At 46.0% G+C, this 21929-nt stretch overlaps 1 protein-coding gene across 1 annotated transcript; it reads right to left on the bottom strand.

The window, feature by feature from the left end:
- Positions 1–1971: 1971 nt before the first annotated feature.
- Positions 1972–9715, bottom strand: LOC112072172 (zinc finger protein ZFMSA12A). The gene is made up of 4 exons (XM_070439686.1): positions 9703–9715; positions 8352–9360; positions 3215–3335; positions 1972–2937 (listed from the first exon to the last, which is right to left on the bottom strand). Exons 1-4 carry the CDS (start codon positions 9713–9715, stop codon positions 2353–2355), a joined length of 1728 nt encoding a protein of 575 aa, XP_070295787.1. The 3' UTR covers positions 1972–2352.
- Positions 9716–21929: the final 12214 nt, after the last annotated feature.

The raw sequence follows: 21929 nt of genomic DNA, 5'->3' as shown, positions 1-21929 counted from the left end.
GTTCGACTTGCAATCCAATGGGAGTGGAGACAGAGAAGTTGAGGATAAATAACTTATTTTTCTACATTGATATTGGACTCCGTTAAATAGTATTTATACTATAGTAGCCTTGTGTAAGAAGTTTAATAGAAATGCCAATAGTCAAGAAATCATTTAATATTTTCATTTCAATTAACATATTCAAAACAATCATACGTTCTATCCTTGTAAAATACAGTTTGACCAAGGTCAAGTCAGTGTGCAATTGAGTTTAAGTGAGTTATTTTTTCTGCAGAAAATGTGCTTATTGAAAAATAGGGTCAAACATGATTGCATACCCTCTAATTAAGGTGGGTTAGGAGAGACCTCCATGTGTCTCCTCACAACTAATAGTTCTATTAGTCAACAAACCACTTTCCATTGCTGATTAGCTTGGCATCTGAGATGAACAGACATGGATTAACTTGGCATGTGATGGGGTCAAATTGGTTTCATGATAGGGGCTGCACCAAATGTTTGATGTGTTATAATAATTGATTATGCTTATGTTGTATAAATAGAAGGGGAAGGGCTATAAGACCCCTCCCCCACTACATCTATAGGGTCATGGACTACAGATTAGCAATATATATGCATTATAACGTTTAAAATTGTTCCACAGTCTTTTCTAAGTCTCTGCCTCTTTTAAAGAAATGGTCTGAGAAATGTGTGAATTATTGCATGGGGTCTGTGAGAAAGCACTTCAAAGATAAACACAGAACCCTGCAGGGGAGTAGAAGAGATAAGAGACTAGAGACTATACCTCTATAAATCCACTTGGGGGTGTGGACATTTACTGCTGAGGCCTTAGAAAACACTGGAACTATTGTATCTCTCTTGCAAGTTAGTATAGCTGTGTATGCATGGGCTTGGTCTGATGAGTAGAAGGTAATGACGTATGCAGTGACATCACAGGGGGTTGACTACAAGCATGAAAAAAGCAACTTGGACTTTTCCTATGGGGCAGAACTCAGGAGAGACATCCGTTGTATGTTTGATCTTTGACTTCTGTCTACAGCTGTATTTTGATTAAAATTGTTATGATTTCTAAGTGCACATTGAGTGTTCCTTATTTGTTAAGTAAACAGAACCAACACAGAACCAACACATGTGAGATGAACAGAAACTATTTTAACTTGGCATGTGAGATGAACAGAAACACTAGCTACTGCAACCATCCAAAAGCTTCAAACTAAGACATGATCAAAATGATTTAAAACCTAGAACTGCACAAAGAAAAATGTCACTCGTCCTTGTTCTAGAAGCAACACTCGTCTTGTTCTAGAAGCACACTCGTTTGTTCCTAGAGCAACCTTGTTTGTTCCTAGAAGCAACACTCGTCTTGTTTCCAGAGCAACACTCGTCTTGTTTCCAGAAGCAACACTCGTTTTGTTTCAGAAGCAACACTCGTCTTGTTCCTAGAAGCACACTCGTCTTGTTCCAGAAGCAACACTCGTCTTGTTCCTAGAAGCAACACTCGTCTTGTTTCTAGAAGCAACACTCGTCTTGTTTCCTAGAAGCAACACTCGTCTTGTTCTAGAAGCAACACTCGGTCTTGTTTCTAGAAGCAACACTCGTCTTGTTTCTAGAGCAACACCGTCTTGTTCAGAAGCAACACTCGTCTTGTTTCCAGAAGCAACACTCGTCTTGTTCAGAAGAAACTCGTCTTGGTTTCCAGAAGCAACACTCGTCTTGTTTCCAGAAGCACACTCGTGCTTGTTTCCAGAAGCAACACTCGTCTTGTTTCCAGAAGCAACACTCGTCTTGTTTTCCAGAAGCAACACTCGTCTTTGTTTCCAGAAGCAACACTTCGTCTTGTTTCCAGACAACACTCGTCTTGTTTTCCAGAGCACATCGTCTTGTTTCCAGACGAACACTCGTCTTGTTTCCAGAAGCAACACTCGTATTGTTTTCCAAGAAGAAGCAACACTCGTCTTGTTTCTAGAAGCAACAGTCTTAGTCCTGATAGTAGCAATAAGCAAACATGGCGACGATCCTTACGGAGTTCAGTCAACTACCTCTTAATAGAATTAGCATAAGCAGCCGTCAGAAAATGAAATATGCACCTTTTTATATTGACAACAGTGTTAAAAGGTAAGTGTTTTCTTTTCAACTGGTTTATTATACAGCAGATACAGACAAATCACTGCTCATATCCACTGACTGGGCCCTGTGAGTCTTCAACTGGTTTATTATACAGCAGATACAGACAAATCACTGCTCATATCCACTGACTGGGCCCTGTGAGTCTTCAGATGGTTTATTATACAGCAGATACAGACAAATCACTGCTCATATCCACGGCCTGGTCCCCGTGAGTCTTCAACTGGTTTATTATACAGCAGATACAGACAAATCACTGCTCATATCCACGGCCTGGTCCCCGTGAGTCTTCAGATGTCTCTTCAGGTGACTAAGGCAGGTGTAGGTCTTAGAACAGAGCCGACAGGGGTATGGTCTCACCCCACTGTGATTCAGGATGTGTGTCTTCAACTCCGCCCCGCGACGAAATGCCTTTCCACACTCGTGACACACGTAGGGTCGCTCCCCCGTGTGTACCCGCATGTGAAGAGTCACCTGACTGGCCATGGTGAAACCTTTCTCACAGACGGTGCATTTGTACGGTCTCTCCCCGGTGTGTGTTCTCCTGTGGATCTGCAGCTCTCCTGCAGAGCAGAAGGCCTTGCCGCAGTCAGAGCAGAGGAAAGGTTTCTCGCCCGTGTGAGTCCTGATGTGTATCGTCAGGTTTCCGTTGACGGAGAACCGCTTGGTGCAGTAGGTACACTGGTACGGCCTCTCGCCGGTGTGGGTCCGCATGTGGAGCTTCAGGTCRCCTTTYCASCGGAAGGCCTTTCCACAGCTGGGGCAGATCTTGGACCTCTCTTGGGAGTGGCGCTGCTCGTGGCCATGTAGCCAGCCCTAAATAAATTATATTAGACATATTTAAGCTGAATACAATAGACTACCTGGGAGCTGAATACAACAGAATACCTGGGAGCTGAATACTACAGAATACCTGGGAGCTGAATACTACAGAACATACTAGCTGAAATACCTACATAGAATACCTGGGAGCTGATACTACAGAATACCTGGAAGCTGAATACTACAGAAATACCCTGGGAGCTGAATACATAAGCAGAATACCTGGGAGCTGAATACTACAGAATACCTGGGAGCTGAATTACAGAATTACCTGGGACTGAATACAATCACAGCTGATTTCACACTGTGTAGGCTTCTTCTCTTCTCCATCATGGATCTTCTGGTGGGTCCTCAGCTCAGCTATACCTGGGAACGGCCCCTCACCACAGTACCTAAGAATACATAGGATAGCACTTTATAGAAGATAGCCTTTTATTGTCTGTGGTCCCAAATGACTTCCTGTTCCCTTTATAGTGCACTACTGTTGACCAGGGCCCATAGAGCTCTATAAAGGGACTAGTCTGCTATCTGGGTCACAGTTATTGTCTTTTCAAAAGATATTTGCTTTTCCATTACAGGACATTAAATATAAAACATTATTTACATGCGTCACCAATCATGATCACAGGGTAGCGTCCAAATGCATACATTTTCCCTATATAGTGGCACTACTTTTAACCAAACCCCTATGGGACCTGGTCAAAGTATACTGAAAATATATATAAAAACGCAAGGTGTTAAGTGTTGGCCCATGTTTCATGAACTGAATTTTTTTTTAAATCACAGAAATGTTCCATACGCACAAAAAGATGATAAAAAAAAAAGAAAAAAAAAGGCACAATTTCTTTACACCCCCGTTATTTAGAATTTCTCCTTTGCCAAGATAATTCATCCACCTGACAGGTGTAGCATATCAAGAAGCTGATTAAACAGCATGATCATTACACAGGTGCACCTTGTGCTGGGAACAATGAAAGGGCATTCTAAAATGTGGCAGTTTTGTCTCAACACAATGCCACAGATTTCTCAAGTTGAGGGAGCGTGCAATTGGCATGAATGTTAATTTCTACCATAAGCTGCCTCCAAAGTCGTTTTAGAGAATTTGTCAGTACGTCAACCGGCTTCACAACGGAGAAACCACTCCCCTCCAATACAGCCACTGATTACTAGGAGAGAGACCACTCCTTCAGATACAGAGGAGAAACACCTACCATGATCAACAACAGATAACAACAGTCACCTTACCCTCCCCTTGATCCTGGTTGATGAGTCAATAATCAGCTGCATGTTAATAGCAGTCAGCAGTACAGTCAGCAGTACAGTCAGCAGTTCACACACCAAGTAGACCACTGGAAAGACAGGCAGCACTTAAAGTAGATGGCCCTAGCTAGCAAAAAGACAGTACTAGACCACAACAGATAGACAAAAAAATATACTTATCACTCCTGGAGATATCAGGAGTCATTTAGCTCTAGAATCACTCCTGGAGATATCAGGAGTCCTCTAGCTCTAGAATCACTCCTGGAGATATCAGGAGTCCTCTAGCTTAGAATCACTCTGGAGATATCAGGAGTCTCTCTAGCTATAGAATCACTCCTGGAGATATCAGGAGTCCTCTAGCTATAAATCACTCCTGGAGATATCAGGAGTCCTCTAGCTATAGAATCACTCCTGGAGATATCAGGAGTCCTCTCGTATAGAATCACTCTGAGATTCAGGAGTCCTCTAGCTTAGAATCACTCCTGGAGATATCAGGAGATATCGGAGTCTTCTAGCTATAGAAATCATCCTGGAGATTCAGGAGTCCTCTAGCTATAGAATCACTCCTGGAGATATCAGGAGTCCTCTAGCTATAGAATCACTCCTGGAGATATCAGGAGTCCTCTAGCAGTAGAATCACTCTGGAGATATAGGAGATATCAGGAGTCCTCTAGCTATAGAATCACTCCTGGAGATATCAGGAGTCTCTAGCTATAGAATCACTCCTGGAGATATCAGGAGTCCTCTAGCTATAGAATCACTCCTGGAGATATCAGGAAGTCCTCTAGCTATAGAATCACTCCTGGAGATATCAGGAGATATCAGGAGTCCTCTAGCTATGAATCACTCCTGGAGATATCAATACAGGAGTCCTCTAGCTATAGAATCACTCCTGGAGATACAGAGATTCTCTAGCTATAGAATCACTCCTGGAGATATCAGGAGATACATGGAGTCCCTCTAGCTAATAGAATCACTCCTGGAGAATATCAGGAGATCTGCTAGGCCTATAAGATCAACTCTGGAGACATCAGGAGCTACAGTCTCTAGCTATAGAATCACTCCTGGAGATATCAGGAAGATATCAGGAGTCCTCTAGCTGAGAATCACTCCTGGAGATAGCAGGAGATATCAGGAGTCCTAGCCTATAGAATCACTCCTGGAGATATCAGGAGATATCAGGAGTCCTCTAAGCTCTAGAAAATCACTCCTGGGAGATATCAGGAGTCCTCTAGCTATAGAATCCCCTCCCTGGAAGATATCAGGAGTCCTAGCTAAGAATCACTCCCTGGAGATAATCAGGAGATATCAGGAAGTCCTCTAGCTATAAGAATCACTCCTGGGAGATATCAGGAGATATCAGGAGTCCTCTAGCTATAGAATCACTCCTGGAATATGCAGGAGATCCGTCTAGCTACTAGAATCACTCCTGGAGATTCTGGAGTCCTCTAGCTATAGAATCACTCCTGGAGATATCTGGAGTCCTCTAGCTATACGAATCACTCCCTGGAGTATCGGAGTCTCTAGCTATAGAATCACTCCCTGGAGAATATCAGGAGTTCCCTAGCTATAGATCACTCTGGACGATATCAGGAGTCTCTAGCTCTAGAATCACTCCCTGGAGATATCAGAGATATCAGGAGTCCTCCTACTATATACCTCCCGGAGATATCAGGAGTCCTCTTAGCTATAGAATCCACTCCTGGAGATATCAGGAGTACCTTAGCTATAGAACACTCCTGGAGAATATCAGGAGATACGGTCTAGCTATAGAATACTCCTGGAGATAAGGATATCAGGAGTCCTCTAGCTATATAATCACTCCGGAGATATCAGGAAGTCCAGTATAATCACTCAGGAGTTTCAGTCCTAGCTAGAATCACTCCGGTAAGGAGACTCTAGCTATAGAATCACTTGGAGATTCGGAGTCCTCTAGCTATAGAATCACTCCTGGAGATATCAGGAGATATCAGGAGTCCCCTAGCTATAGAATCACTCCTGGAGATTCAGGAGTCGTCTAGCTCTAGAATCACTCCTGGAGATATCTGGAGTCCTCTAGCTATAGAATCACTCCTGGAGATATCTGAGTCCTCTAGCTATAGAATCACTCCTGGAGATATCTGGAGTCCTCTAGCTATAGAATCACTCCTGGAGATATCAGGAGTCCTCTAGCTATAGAATCACTCCTGGAGATATCAGGAGTCCTCTAGCTCTAGAATCACTCCTGGAGATATCAGGAGATATCAGGAGTCCTCTAGCTATATAATCACTCCAGGAGATATCAGGATCCTCTAGCTGTAGAATCACTCCTGGAGATATCAGGAGACTCTAGCTATAGAATCACTCCTGGAGATATCAGGAGTCCTCTAGCTATAGAATCACTCCTGGAGATATCAGGAGATATCAGGAGTCCTCTAGCTATAGAATCACTCCTGGAGATATCAGGAGTCGTCTAGCTCTAGAATCACTCTGAGATATCTGGAGTCCTCTAGCTATAGAACACTCCTGGAGATATCTGGAGTCCTCTAGCTATAGAATCACTCCTGGAGATATCAGGAGTCCTCTAGCTATAGATCCTCCTGGAGATATCAGGAGTCCTCTAGCTCTAGAATCACTCCTGGAGATATCAGGAGTCCTCTAGCTCTAGAATCACTCCTGGAGATATCAGGAGATATCAGGAGTCCTCTAGCTCTAGAATCACTCCTGGAGATATCAGGAGATATCTGGAGTCCTCTAGCTATAGAATCACTCCTGGAGATATCAGGAGTCCTCTAGCTATAGAATCACTCCTGGAGATATCAGGATATCAGGAGTCCTCTAGCTATAGAATCACTCCTGGAGATATCAGGAGATATCAGGAGTCCTCTAGCTATAGAATCACTCCTGGAGATATCAGGAGATATCAGGAGTCTTCTAGCTATAGAATCACTCCTGGAGATATCAGGAGCCCTCTAGCTACAGCAGGTAGCCTAGTGGTTAAAGCGTTGGACCAGTAACCGAAAGGTTGCTGAATCGAATCCCTGAGCTGACAAGGTAAAAAATCTGTTGTTCTGCCAATGAGCAAGGCAGTTAACCCACTGTTCCCCGTGCGCTGAAGATGTGGATGTCATAAGGCAGCCCCCCGTTCCTCTCTGATTCAGCGGGGTTAAATGAGGGAGACACATTCCAGTTGAAGGCATTCAGTTGTACAACTGACTAGGTATCCCCCCTTTCCCTTTTAGAAGAAGCACTATATAGGGAATAGGGTGCCATTTGGGACGGTAATAGTGTAATGTTAATTAGCGTAATAGTGTCATGTTATTTAGCGTAATCGTGTAATGTTAATTAGCGTAATCGTGTAATGTTAATTAGCGTAATCGTGTAATGTTAATTAGCGTAATCGTGTACTGTTAATTAGCGTAATCGTGTACTGTTATTGGCGTAATCGTGTGATGTTAATTAGCGTAATCGTGTAATGTTAATTAGCGTATCGTGTACTGTTAATTAGCGTAATGTGTAATGTTAATTAGCGTAATCGTGTAATGTTAATTAGCGTAATCGTGTAATGTTAATTAGCGTAATCGTGTAATGTTAATTTGCGTAATCGTGTAATGTTAATTAGCGTAAATTGTACTGTTAATTTGCGTAATAGTGTAATGTTAATTAGCGTAATATTGTACTGTTAATTAGCGTAATATTGTACTGTTAATTAGCGTAATAGTGTACTGTTAATTAGCGTAATAGTGTCATGTTAATTTGCGTGACCGTGTCATGTTAATTAGCGTAATCGTGTCATGTTAATTAGCGTAATCGTGTCGTGTTAATTAGCGTAATCGTGTAATGTTAATTAGCGTAATCGTGTCATGTTAATTAGCGTAATCGTGTAGTGTTAATTAGCGTATCGTGTAGTGTTAATTAGCGTAATCGTGTAGTGTTAATTAGCGTAATCGTGTAGTGTTAATTAGCGTTCGGGTAGTGATAATTAGCGTAATCGTGTAATGTTAATTAGCGTAATCGTGTACTGTTATTAGCGTAATCGTGTACTGTTAATTAGCGTAATCGTGTACTGTTAATTAGCGTAATCGTGTAATGTTAATTAGCGTAATCGTGTAGTGTTAATTAGGTAATCGTGTAGTGTAATTGTCGTAATCGTGTAATGGTAATTGTACCTGCAATTGAAGCCCTTCTTCCTGGTGTGGGTTACCAGGTGTTTCTTTAACGAGTTGTGCCACTTGAAGTTCTTCCCACACTGTGGACATTCAAACTTGGGCGGTGGCGCTTTGCTACCACAACACCGGTGGCTGACCCTCTCRCTGACCGACCCAAAACTGCTTCCGCATTTAATACAGACATAGGCAGCGTTGGAGCACTGTGTCCGGCGATGGGTGGACATCTCCGAGGACCGTCTGAAGGTCTTACCGCACTGGGAACACTTGTAAGGGTTCTCCCCTGTGTGGAGTCTCTGGTGCTCCAGCATCTTATAGCGGTAGATGAAACAACGGCCACATTGGGGGCACCTGTGGGCCACGCGCCGCCGCGGCTGCTCTGGTGACACACCGGAGGAGGCTGATATGGTGCTCGAGGTGGATGTTGAGGTGGTGTCCTGGGCAGAGACTGAAGTGGAGGCTGAGGTGGTGTCCTGGGCAGAGACTGAGGTGGAGGCTGAGGTGGTGTCCTGGGCAGAGACTGAGGTGGAGGCTGAGGTGGTGTCCTGGGCAGAGACTGGGGTGGAGGCTGACGTGGTGTCCTGGGCAGGGACTGAGGTGGAGGCTGAGGCAGCTTGTTGGCTGGCTGATGGTGCCGTTTCTTGTTCAGCAGTTTGAGGAACAGTATTGGTGCTCAGATAGTATTGGTGCTCCGTGTCTGCTGCTGTCCTTCCTACACTTTGTCTTTCCACAGCTTTCTCCTTCACGTCCTTCTGGTTATGCGTTCTTTGAGAACCTCCTTGGTTCTCTACTGAATCTGTTCCAATCATGTTTTGATCTATACTTGTTTTGGACTCAGCCCATTGGCCACTCAAATTGTCAGTCATAGTCCCCTGGTTATCTCTYACCTGCAGGGGCGGGTTCTCACAGTCAGGGAAGGCTTTGGATTGGCTGGCGCTGTGGTGCGAGGCATTGCCCAGTCTCAGTGAGGGGGATAAGGATAAGAGAAGGTGGTCCTCTATCTGCGAGGGAGCTGAACAGTGACAACCAGGACCAATGGAAAGAAGATGGGAAACAATTGTGAGATTATTATATAGGTTATAAAATGATTAAGGTTATATTGGCGTTGTATTTCATCTACAGATTGTCAGACGGGGGTTGTGTAAACGCGACAGGGGTGCGTACCGGGCAGGGGGGGGGGGGTGTACGCGGACAGGGGTTGTGTACGGACAGGCGGTGCGTACCGGACGGGGGGTGCGTACGGACAGGGGGGGGGTGTACAAGGCGGGGGATGTGTACCGGGCGGCAGCGGATTCCTCTATCAAGGTGTCAAACTATTCATGGACGGCCCCGTTTTTTCACTCCTCCCTTGTACTCGATTGATCCATTAAGGTCACTTGAATTAGTTACCCTCCCTGCGTGTCAAAGTTCATTGGACACAATTGAAAGGAAATAACAAAGACAAGCACACTCAGCCTCCATGGAAATGAGTTTGACACCCTTCCTATAGAGTACACTACTTTTTGAGGCAGAGCGCTAAGGGAATAGGGCCATTTGGGACTCAGACAGAGGCTTACCGCTCTTGGAGCTTGAGTTTCCCGTGACAACTGTGGGTTCTGTAGCAGGGAACTTCAGGTCCTCTGCATGGGAGACACTGGCACCATGAAGTCCTCCAGGACAAGGGGGGCAGCACTGGATCAACAAAGCAGTCTAGAGACAGCAGCAGAACACTGGTGAAAATTACAGTATTGTGATGACACAAATTTACATATATGCAATTTTCTTAAATGTTTTTACCTTAGTGAATCCAGTTTACCTGTTCAGAACAAGAAATAGTATTGTTTCTCTATCTTACTGTGGCTCTGGTCAGGTCAGTCTGTTACCTGTGTGCTCTGGTGTCGCGTCTGTCTGTACTGTTACGTGGCTCTGTGTCAGGTCAGTCCGTCTGTACCTGTTTGAAGTCAGGGAGACGGGCAGCAGCTCCTCCAGTCTGGACAGCAAATGACACACCAAGTCTGAGCGCCGAGTCAAAGTTAGGTCCATACTCCACGGGGAACACAACCTATTGTACAAGAGAAGACTTACAACCTGTTTCAATAGTCTAAAACTGCAATACTTCCTTGTATTTAGGTTAGCCACTAAACATGAAGGCCAACTTGATCTGATTATGTGCAGTGCATCAGTTGGGGATCTGTACGGTGTGACTTGGAGAAGTGTTTCTCTCTACTGGGTCTCACTAGACTCTATCTACCTTGAGAAAGTTTCCTTCATCTGGTCTCCACTAGAGCTCTACATACCTTGAAGAAGTGTCCCTTCTATCTGGTCTTCCAGCTAGAAACTCTATCATACCTTGAAGAAGTGTCCCCTTCTATTCTGGGTCTTTCCACTAGCACTCAATCATACCTTGAAGAAGTGTCCCCTTCTATCTGGGTCTCAACTAGACTCTATCATACCTTGAAGAAGTGTCCCCTTCTATCTGGGTCTTCCACTAGACTCTACATACTTGAAGAGTGTTTCCTTCTATTGGGTCCTTCCACTAGCTCTATCAATACCTTGAAGAAGTGTTTCCTTCTATCTGGGTCTTCCACTAGGCTCTATCATACCTTGAAGAGTTGTTCCTTCTAATCTGGGTCTTCCACTAGGCTCTATCAATACCTTGGAGAAGTGTTTCCTTCTATCTGGTCTTCCCTAGACTCTATCATACCTTGAAGAAGTGTTTCCTATCTATCTGGGTTCCCCTTACCGCCCCTTTTTCAACCTAGAACGCTCCCTAAAATTCAAACTTTTTTCGAGTTTCTTGGCTTTTTTCCACAGCCCAAAAAAATTTTCAATGCGCGATCGTTTGACTGCAACACATAAGGGTCCAGACAAACATCGCAAGATGCACAGTGGCGGTGTCTAGGACACAGACCTGAGCCTAGTTCCTGGAGAATCTCCTTTGAAAGTGCTTTTTAGTCCAGGACAAGGCTCAGTCCTGTGTCTGGGAAAACTGGCCGTTACTCGCTTAAGAGAGCAGACTTGTCAGAATTACGCCCAGTTGATTAAACACTCACCTGTTTGAGACCAGATGCTGTGATTCTATCCAGGTGGTTTGAACAGCCTTGAGGTCATCAGGATGTCCAGACCCTAATAGTTGTAGACTCACCTGAGACAAGAACCAAACACTTATTAACTGTTTACATGAATTCAACCCATATATGTAGCCTCCAATCACACCAACCTTAATAACCATAAAGTGATACTAGCAGAGCCAGTGGGTATTTCTTCTATCCCCATGCACCGCGAACAAACAGACTTACACGTCCGATTCCTATTTTTAGCCTCCAATCACAGAACCTTCCAGTGATTGGCCTGAGCAAGCTGCTAATCTGGACCCCAGATTGAATTTGAGTGAGTTTGTTATTTGGGGTGCAAAGTGATTCTGCACTGAGCCTTGCTGAAACCTAGACTCTCGAAACATTTCTGGAATCTCTTACCCAATCTATCAGGGAGTCTCTTACCCGTCTCTGAGTGCCAGGGTCAGCAGCCACCTCTGTCTATTGGACAGGAGATCTGGAACCGCCTCTGTGACCATGGAAACAAAACTCCTCCAATTTCCCATACTGATTTATGTTGCCCTGGCGCACCACCTGCCACATGAGTGCTGACATCACTCCGGAGAGGAGGAACCAGGACACCTAGGAGAGCAGAGGAAAGGGAGATTCTGCTAGGAGGGGGACAGAGGAGAGAGCCATGGACGAGAGAGGAGGTTGGGTCACAGGAGGGGGAAAGAGAGGAGAGAGATGGAGAGAGAGAGGTTGGGTCACAGGACGGGGAAGAGAGGAAGAGAGAGGAGAGAGAGGAGGTTGGGTCACAGGAGGGGAAAGAGAGGAGAGAGATGGAGAGAGAGGAGGTTGGACACAGGAGGGGGAAGAGAGGAGAGAGATGGAGAGAGAGGAGGTTGGGCACAGGAGGGGGAAAGAGAGGAGAGAGAATGAGGGTTGGTGCACAAGGAGAGGGGAAGCCGAGGAGAGAGATGGAGAGAGAGGAGGTGGGTCACAGGAGGGGAAAAGAGAGGATGAGAGAGAGGAGGTGGTCAGGAGGGAGAGAGGAGAGAAGGAGGTTGGGTCACAGAGGGGGAAAGAGAGGAGAGATGAGAAGAGAGGAGGTGGGTCCAGGAGGGGAAAGAGGAGGGATGGAGAGAGAGGAGGTTGGTCACAGGAGGGGAAGAGGAGAGAGATGGAGAGAGGGAGGTTGGGTCACAGGACGGGAAAGAGAGGAGAGAGAGGGAGAGAGAGGAGGTTGGTCACAGACGGGGAAAGAGAGGAGGAGAGATGGAGAGAGAGGAGGTTGGGACACAGGAGGGGAAAGAGAGGAGAGAGAGGAGGTTGGGACACAGGACGGGGGAAAGAGAGGAGAGAGATGGAGAGAAGAGGAGTTGGACACAGTGACGGGGAAAGAGGAGAGAGAGAGAGAGGGTTGGGTCCACAGGAGGGGGAAGAAGAGAGGAGAGAGCGATGGAGAGAGAGGAGGTTGGGCACAGGGGCGGGAACAGAGAGGAGAGAGATGGAGAGAGAGGAGGTTGGGTCACAGGAGGGGGAAAGAGAGGAGAGAGAGGAGGTTGGGACACAGGACGGGGAAGAGAGGAGAGAGAGATGGAGAGAGAGGAGGTTGGGTCACGGAGGGGAAAGAAGAAGAGAGATGGAGAGAGAGGAGGTTGGGTCACAGGAGGGGGAAAGAGAGGAGAGAAGAGAGGATTGGGACACAGGACGGGGAAAGAGAGGAGAGAGAGGAGGTTGGGGTCACAGGACGGGGAAAGAGAGAAGAGACGGAGGTTTGGGTCACAGGAGGGGAAAGAGAGGAGAGAGATGGAGAGAGAGGAGTTGGTCACAGGGGGGGAAAGAGAGGTAGAGAGATGAGAGAGAGGAGGTTGGGTCACAGGAGGGGGAAACGAGAAGGAGAGAGAGGAGGTTGGGACACAGGACGGGGAAAGAGAGGAGAGAGAGGAGGTGGGTCACCAGGACGGGGAAAGAGAGGAGGAGGAGGTTGGGTTCACAGGAGGGGGAAAGAGAGGAGAGAGATGGAGAGAGAGGAGGTTGGGTCCAGGAGGGGGAAAAGAGGGAGAGAGTGGAGAGAAAGGAGGTTGGGTCACAGGAAGGGGGAAAGAGAGGGAGAGAGAGGAGGTTGGGACACAGGACGGGGAAAGAGAGGAGAGAAGATGGAGAGAGAGGAGTTGGGTCACAGGAGGGGGAAAAGAGAGGAGAAGATGGAGAGAGAGGAGGTTGGGTCACAGGAGGGGGAAAGAGAGGAGAGAGAGAGGAGGTTGGGACACAGGACGGGAAGAGAGGAGAGAGAGGAGGTTGGGGTCACACGGACGGGGAAAAAGAGAGGAGAGAGGAGGTTTGGGGTCACAGGAGGGGGAAAGAGAGGAGAGAGATGGAGAGAGAGGAGGTTGGGTCACAGGAGGGGTGAAAGAGAGGAGAGAGAATGGAAAGAGGGGGGAGGAGGTTGAGGTCACAGGACGGGGAAAGAGAGGAGAGAGGAGGTTGGGTCACAATCCTTTTCCCTTCTTCCCGGACTTGTGCGTTCCTTCCATTTGTCCGTCCAAAGAGAAGGCCAGGGGGATATCCAGTACCATTCAAAAGTTTGGACACACCTAACTCATATCATGGATTTTTCTTTATTTTTACTATTTTCTAACATTGTAGAATAATAGTGAAGACTAAAAGATGAAATAACACAATGGAATCATGCACTAACCAACAATGTGTTAAACAAATCAAAATATAATTTTTATAATTTGAGATCTTCAAAGTAGCCACCCTTTGCCTTGATGACACCCTGTTGCACCACTCTTTTGGCATTTCTCTCAACCAGCTTCAATGAGGTAGTCACCTGTGAATGTCAAGTTCAACTTATACAGGTTGTCCTTGTTTAAAAGTTAAATTTGTAGAATTTCTTTTCCTTCTTAATGCATTTTGGCAGGCCAATCAGTTTTGTGTTTTGTGAAAAGGTATTTATTTATTTAAGCTTTATTTAACTATGCAAGTAAAGTTAAGAAAATTCTTATTTACAATGACGGCCTACCCCGGACCAAACCCTAACCCTGACGACGCTGTGCGCCGCCCTATGGGACTCCCAAATCACGGCCAGTTGTGATTACAGTCTGGAATCGACCAGAGGTATGCTAGTGAGCCTCTAGCACTGGAGATGGCAGTGTCTTAGACAAGCAAGTGGCGCAGCGGGGGTGGTATACAGAAAGACTAAGCCTATTTGGTAAAAGACCAAGTCCATATTATGGCAAGAAACAGCCTCAAATAAGCAAAGAGAAACGGCAGTCCATAATTACTTTAAGACATGAAGTCCAGTCATACGGAAAATTTCAAGAACTTTGAAAGTTTCTTCAAGTGCAGTCGCAAAAACCATCAAGCGCTATGAATGAAACTGGTCTACTCATGAGGACCGTCACAGGAAAAGAAGACCGCAGATTACCTCTCTGCTGCAGAGGATAAGTTTATTAGAGATACCAACCTCAGAAATTGCAACCCAAATAAATGCTTTGCAAAGCTCAAGTAACAGACACATCAACATCAACTGTCAGAGGAGACTTCGTGAATCAGGCATTCCATGTCGAATGGCTGCAAAGAAACCACTACTAAAAGGACACCAATAAGAAGAGACTTTGCTTGGGCCAAGAAACACAAGCAATGGACATTAGAGACCAGTGGAAATCTGTCCTTTGGTCTGATAAGTCCAATTTGAGATTTTTGTTCCTACCGCCGTGTCTTTGTGACGCAGAGTAGGTGATGGATGATCTCCGCATGTGTGGATCCCACCGTGGATTGCATGGAGGAGGAGGTGTGATGGTGCATTGCTGGTGACTGTGATTTATTTATAATTCAAGGAACACTTAACAAGCATGGCTCCAACAGCATTCTGCAGCTATTCGCCAGGTTTGCACTTAAGTGCGACTACAATTGTTTTGTCAATAGGACAATGACCCACACATCTCCAGGCTAAGTGGTGGTGGTTGCATATCGTTTATGAGTTGGCCTCCCATGTTTATGAACGGCTGTGGTCTAGTTGTTACGGGCATTATTAAAGAGTCTGTACTTGAATTTCAGCTTCTTTGCAATTACAGGGAAGTGACTTAATTGAGTCGAAAAGAGATTTTTGAGATTTACTCCAAACCACCCGAACAGGCCCTCATCCCCATAAATTTGCAGGAGAAAAAGAAAGATTTTGCGGAAGGAGATCGTGGTGCCTTGTGAGGATCAGGCGACGAGTGGCTATCTGCCCTTTCCATCCGTACTGGTCGCCAACGTGCAATCGCTGGAAAATAAATGGGCACAAACTAAAGCACGTTATATCCTACCAACGGGACATTAAAACACGGTAATCTCTTAATGTTTCACCGAGTGTGTGAACGATGACATTAATAATATACAGCTGGCGGGTTAAACACTGTATCGTCAGGATAGAACAGCAGCCTATGTCTATGTATATTTGTAAACAACAGCTGGTGCACGATATTTAAGGAAGTCTCAAGGTTTTGCTAGCCTGAGGTAGAGTATCTCATGATAAGCTGTAGACCACACTATCTACCTACAGAGTTTCTATATTATTCGTAGCTGTCTATTTAACACTACAAACCGATGCTGGCACTAAGACCTCACTCAATGAGCTGTATACGGCCATAAGCAAACAAGAAAACGCTCATCCAGAGGCGGTGCTCCTAGTGGCCGGAGACTTTAATGCAGGGAAACTTAAATCAGTTTTATCTCATTTCTATCAACATGTTTAAATAGGGGAAAAAACTCGAGACCACCTTTACTCCACACACAGAGACAGAGACAAAGCTCTCCCTCGGCCTCTGGTGCTCCAGCATCTTATAGCGGTAGATGAAACAACGGCCACATTGGGGGCACCTGTGGGCCACGCGCTGCCACGGCTGCTCTGATGCAAATCTGACCATAATTATATCCTTCTGATTCTTGCTTACAAGCAAAAATTAAAGCAGGAACCACCTGTGACTCGGTCAATAAAAAAAGTGGACAGATGAAGCAGATGCTAAACTACAGAACTGTTTTGCAGCACAGACTGGAATATGTTCTGGTATTCTTCTGATTGCATTGAGGAGTATACCACATCAGTCACTGGCTTTATCAATAAGTGCATCGAGGACTTCGTCCCCAAAGTGACTGTACGTACATACCCCAAACAGAAGCCATGGATTATAGGCAACATCCGCACTGAGCTAAAGGGTAGAGCTGCCGCTTTCAAGTAGTGGGAGTCTAACCCGGAAGCTTATAAGAAATCCCGCTACGCCCTCCGACGAACCATCAAACAGCAAAGCTTCAATACAGGACTAAGATCGAATCGTAATACACCGGCTCAGACACTCGTCGGATGTGGCAGGGCTTGCAAACTATTACAGACTACAAAGGGAAGCACAGCTGAGAGCTGCCCAGTGACACGAGCAAAACAGACGAGCTAAATAACTTCTATGCTCGCTTTGAGGTAAGTAACACTGACACATGCATGAGCGCATCAGCTGTTCCGGATGACTGTGTGATCACGCTCTCGCAGCCGATATGAGTAAGACCTTTAAACAGGTCAACATTCACAAGGCCGCTGGGCCAGACGGATTACCAGGACGTGTACTCCAAGCATGCTCTGACCAACTGGTGTCTACACTGACACTTTCAACCTGTCCCTGACTGAGTCTGTAATACCAACATGTTTCAAGCAGACCATCATAGTCCCTGTGCCCAAGAACACTAAGATAACCTGTCTAAATGACTACTGACCAATAGCACTCACGTCTGTAGCCATGAAATGCTTTAAACGGCTGGTCATGGCGCACATCAACACCATTATCCCAGAAACCCTAGACACACTCCAATTTGCAAACCGCCCCAACAGATCCACAGATGATGTAATCTCTATTCCACATTGCCCTTTCACACCTGGACAAAAGGAACACTTGTGAGAATGCTATTCATTGACTACAGCTCAGCGTTCAACACCATAGTGCCCTCAAAGCTCATCACTAAGCTAAGGACCCTGGGACTAAACACCTCCCTCTGCAACTGGATCCTGAACTTCCTGATGGGCCGCCCCAGGTGGTTAGGGTGGTAAACAAACACATCCGCCACGCTGATCCTCAACACGGGGGCCCCTCAGGGATGCGTGCTCAGTCCTCCTATACTCCCTGTTCCCTCATGACTGCACAGCCAGGCACGACTCATTAAGTTAGCCGATTACACAACAGGTGACCGACAATGATGAGACTAGAGGTCGACCGATTAATCGGAATGGCCGATTAATTAGGGCCGATTTCAAGTTTTCATACAATCGGAAATGGTATTTTTGGGCGCCGATTTGCCGATATTCCAGGAAGAAGTTTTGGTTGTAGTTATTATAGGAATTTATAGGACTATTTCTCTCTATACCATTTGTATTTCATACCTTTGACTATTGGATATTCTATAGGCACTATAGTATTGCCAGCTAATCTCGGGAGTTGATAGGCTTGAAGTCATCAACAGCGCAATGCATGAAGCACAGCGAGAGCTGCTGGCAAATGCAGGAAAGTGCTGTTTGAATGAATGCTTACGAGCCTGCTGCTGCCTACCACCGCTCAGTCAGACTGCTCTATCAAATCATAGACTTAATTATAAAATAATAACACACAGAAATACGAGCCTTAGGTCATTAATATGGTCAAATCCGGAAACTATAATTTCGAAAACAAAACCGTTTATTTTATCTAACGGGTGGCATCCATAAGTCTAAATATTGCTGTTACATTTCACAACCTTCAATGTTAGTCATAATTATGTACAATTCTGGCAAATTAATTATGGTCTTTGTTAGGAATAAATGGACTTCACACAGTTCGCAACGAGCCAGATGAGAAATTAACAGGCACCGCATCGATTATATGCAACGCAGGACAAGCTAGTTAAATGAGTAATTTCATCAACCATGTGTAGTTAAACTGGTGATTATGTTAAGATTGATTGTTTTTTATAAGATAAGTTTTAATGCTAGCTAGCAACTTACCTTGGTTCTTGCTGCACTCGCGTAACAGGTAGTCAGCCTGCCACGCAGTCTCCTCGTGGAGTGCAATGTAATCGGCCATAATCGGTGTCCAAAAATGGTGAATACCGATTGTTATAAAAACTTGAAATCGGCCCTAATTAAATCACCCATTATTTTAGCTAAAATGTTTATTTTTAATTTACAATCTATAGAAGCTATGAGAATAGGAAGGTTCAAGTTTTGTGAAGCATCACAGCACAGTTGAAAAAATATATGGCAAATAAAATCCGAAATGGATGATGTTGGAAGATAGATGGGAGGGGTTGAGTGGAACTGAAGGGTGGGACTAATAACAAGATAAACAATGTAGGCATACGGATCTGGGAATGTGTATAGGTGCGGAGCTTTTGTGAAATAGCACAGTTACAAGTGGAAAATGTATGAATAAACAGAAATAGAGGAAGGATAAGAACAAATAAGAGAGAACTATTGTAAAGTGGACTGTGTCTGTAAGATGGGTAATAAGATGTAGAAATTGAAGGTAAAAGCAGAAGTGTTTATTAGTTTACTCCAATTGGGGGATCGGTGGTAGGGTGCGGGAATAATAATAAAGGTATTATTTTAAAAAAATATGTATGTCTATATAGGTATGTGTATGTATATATGTGTAATGTATGCATGCGTGTATGGATATATATATTTACCCAAAAAATATGGGGGATTGGAAATGATGCAGACAATTACATGGAAGCAACATTCTTTCCGCAAGATTAAGCTGATCCACCACAAAAAAATAAAAAATAAAAATAAATAAAATGTATATTAAAATAAAAATAAAATATATATAAAAAAATCACCCATTCTGATTAATCGGTCGACCTCTAGTTGACACTACATCTTTTCACACCGCAAAGCCTGCTGGGAACATGGCCAATAAACAAATGCATCAATTGTTTGATTCTAAAACTATTTGCAAAAAACATACAGGATGACGTTTTCCTATGATATCGTGTGGCAGAACATACTGTAGCGAACCTGCGTTTATAAGCACGGATAAATCGTTACCACTGTTGTTCCWTGGAATGTGCACGTTGCTGCTAACTGACACCCTTTTGTCTTGAATAACACACATGTAGCTTGGCTACTGTAGCTAGCGAGAAGGGTGAAATTGCAGCCCCAAATTGGGGGCGTTCCTGCATGTGGGCATTCCTACATCTGCAGGAACCCCTCTTTATTCTTCTATTGGTCCATTTTTAAGCTAGGACTCTGGTACGGAGGTGGGGGCGCTCCAGTACAGAAGGTGGCAGTAATGTACCATAGCGTTGGATGCCAACAGACCCCACAGAAGAAGAAGAGGCGGGTGCGACAATGGTAGCTAGCTAGCTAGGACAATGTACTTCGCCCCCGCCTGTCGAGCACTGTTTTCTTGCAATTCTGTTAACGACGGCAAGGGCAGGTGTTCGGCAGGCGTTTGCGATGGACACAGTTGCTAGATAGCTAGCTAGGTCGCCAGTACACATCAGGTGGGATAGGTAGCTAGCACACTGGAAGACAGTGTACTTCTCCCCCGCCTGTCGGGTACAGTTCTGTTAACGACGACGAGGGCAGGTGTTCCGGCAGGCGTTAGCAAAGGACTCTGGGTGCTAGCTAGCTAGAACTCTGGTAAACAGCAGACGGGAGGCAGGATAAGTAGGTAGCCAGCTAGGTAGCCAGCTAGGTAGCCAGCTAGGACACCAGTAGATAGTTTCCTTCACCCCTGCCTGCCGGGCACTGCTTTTCTGTTAATGTTAGTGAGGGCAGGCGGGAGCAAAGGTACACAGTGTGCGGGAGCGAAGGCCACTGTGCTAGCTAGGAGGACTCACTCTGGTTACACAGCAGGTGGGAGCGAAGGCCACTGTGCTAGCTAGGATAGGACTCGCGTAAACATGCAGTGTGGGATGCGAAGGCCATGTGCTAGCTAGGAGAGACTCTGGTACACAGAGAGGTGGGAGCGAAGGCCACTGTGCAAGCTAGGAGGACTTGGTAACACAGCAGGTAGGAGCGAAGGATCTGTGCTGCTAGGAGGACTCTGGTACACAGCAGGTGGGAGCGAAGGCCACTGTGCTAGCTAGGAGGACTCTGGTACACAGCAGGTGGGAGCGAAGGCCACTGTGCTAGCTAGGAGGACTCTGGTACACAGCAGGGGGAGCGAAGGCCACGGTGCTAGCTAGGAGGACTCCGGTACACAGCAGGTGGAGCGAAGGCCACTGTGCTAGCTAGGAGGACTCCGGTACACAGCAGGTAGGAAGCGAAGGCACTGTGCTAGCTAGGAGGACTCCGGTACACAGCAGGTAGGAGCGAAGGCCACTGTGCTAGCTAGGAGGACTCCGGTACACAGCAGGTGGGAGCGAAGGCCACTGTGCTAGCTAGGAGGACTCCGGTACACAGCAGGTAGGAGCAAAGGCCACTGTGCTAGCTAGGAGGATCTCGGTACACAGCAGGTAGGAGCGAAGGCCACTGTGCTAGCTAGGAGGACTCCTGGTACACAGCAGGTGGGAGCGAAGGCCACTGTGCTAGCTAGGAGGACTCTGGTACACAGCAGGTAGGAGCGAAGGCCACTGTGCTAGCTAGGAGGACCTCTGGTAACACAGCAGGTAGGAGCGAAGGCCACTGTGCTAGCTAGGAGGACTCTGGAACACAGCAGGTAGGAGCGAAGGCCACTGTGCTAGCTAGGAGGACTCTGGTACACAGCGGGTAGGAGCGAAGGCCACTGTGCTAGCTAGGAGGACTCTGTACACAGCGGGTGGGAGCAAAGGCCACTGTGCTAGCTAGGAGGACTCTGGTACACAGCGGTGTGAGCGAAGGCCACTGTGCTAGCTAGGAGGACCTGGTACACAGCAGGCGGGACGAAGGCCACTGTGCTAGCTAGGAGGACTCTGGTACACAGCAGGCGGGAGCGAAGGCCACTGTGCTAGCTAGGAGGACTCCAGTAACACAGCAGGTAGGAGCGAAGGCCACTGTGCTAGCTAGGAGGACTCCCGGTACACAGCAGGTGGGAGCGAAGGCCACTGTTGCTAGCTAGGAGGACTCCGGTACACAGCGGGCGGAGGCAGGGGCAACATCGGTAGGCTTGCTAGGACACCGGTAGACAAGTGTCATTCGCACCCGAAAAACTCAGATAGTACTTTTATTTCCTTTTTGACCCACATTTTAAATCACATAGCAATTGGGAAATCCATCATATCAAAAGTGTAACACAAGCATGATGATGGCGTGCTCGAGGGCGGTGTTCATACAGGAACAATGGAATGTCGAGGGGGGACGGGATCCTGAAGACGCAGGATGCCTACATGCTGTAACGCCCAAATTGTGGGCAGTAATCACACACTATTGTCACAGATAGAACAATGAGGCAAGATATTTCACGACATGTACAAATGTAATTCATCCCGTTGGCGTTTCCACTCACTACCAAATATGGTGCTGAGAGGAAGCCCAGTGGCTGGCAGTAGGAAACGATGGAGCGAGATTAATTATGGCCAACATATTGCTAATTTTCTCATCGATAAACATTTGGATCTCCAATAAACCGCCTAG

The sequence above is a fragment of the Salvelinus sp. IW2-2015 genome, unplaced genomic scaffold, assembly GCF_002910315.2.
Source record: "Salvelinus sp. IW2-2015 unplaced genomic scaffold, ASM291031v2 Un_scaffold1849, whole genome shotgun sequence".
NCBI classification, from domain to species: Eukaryota; Metazoa; Chordata; class Actinopteri; order Salmoniformes; family Salmonidae; genus Salvelinus; species Salvelinus sp. IW2-2015.
This window is presented reverse-complemented; position numbering and strand designations above follow the sequence as displayed.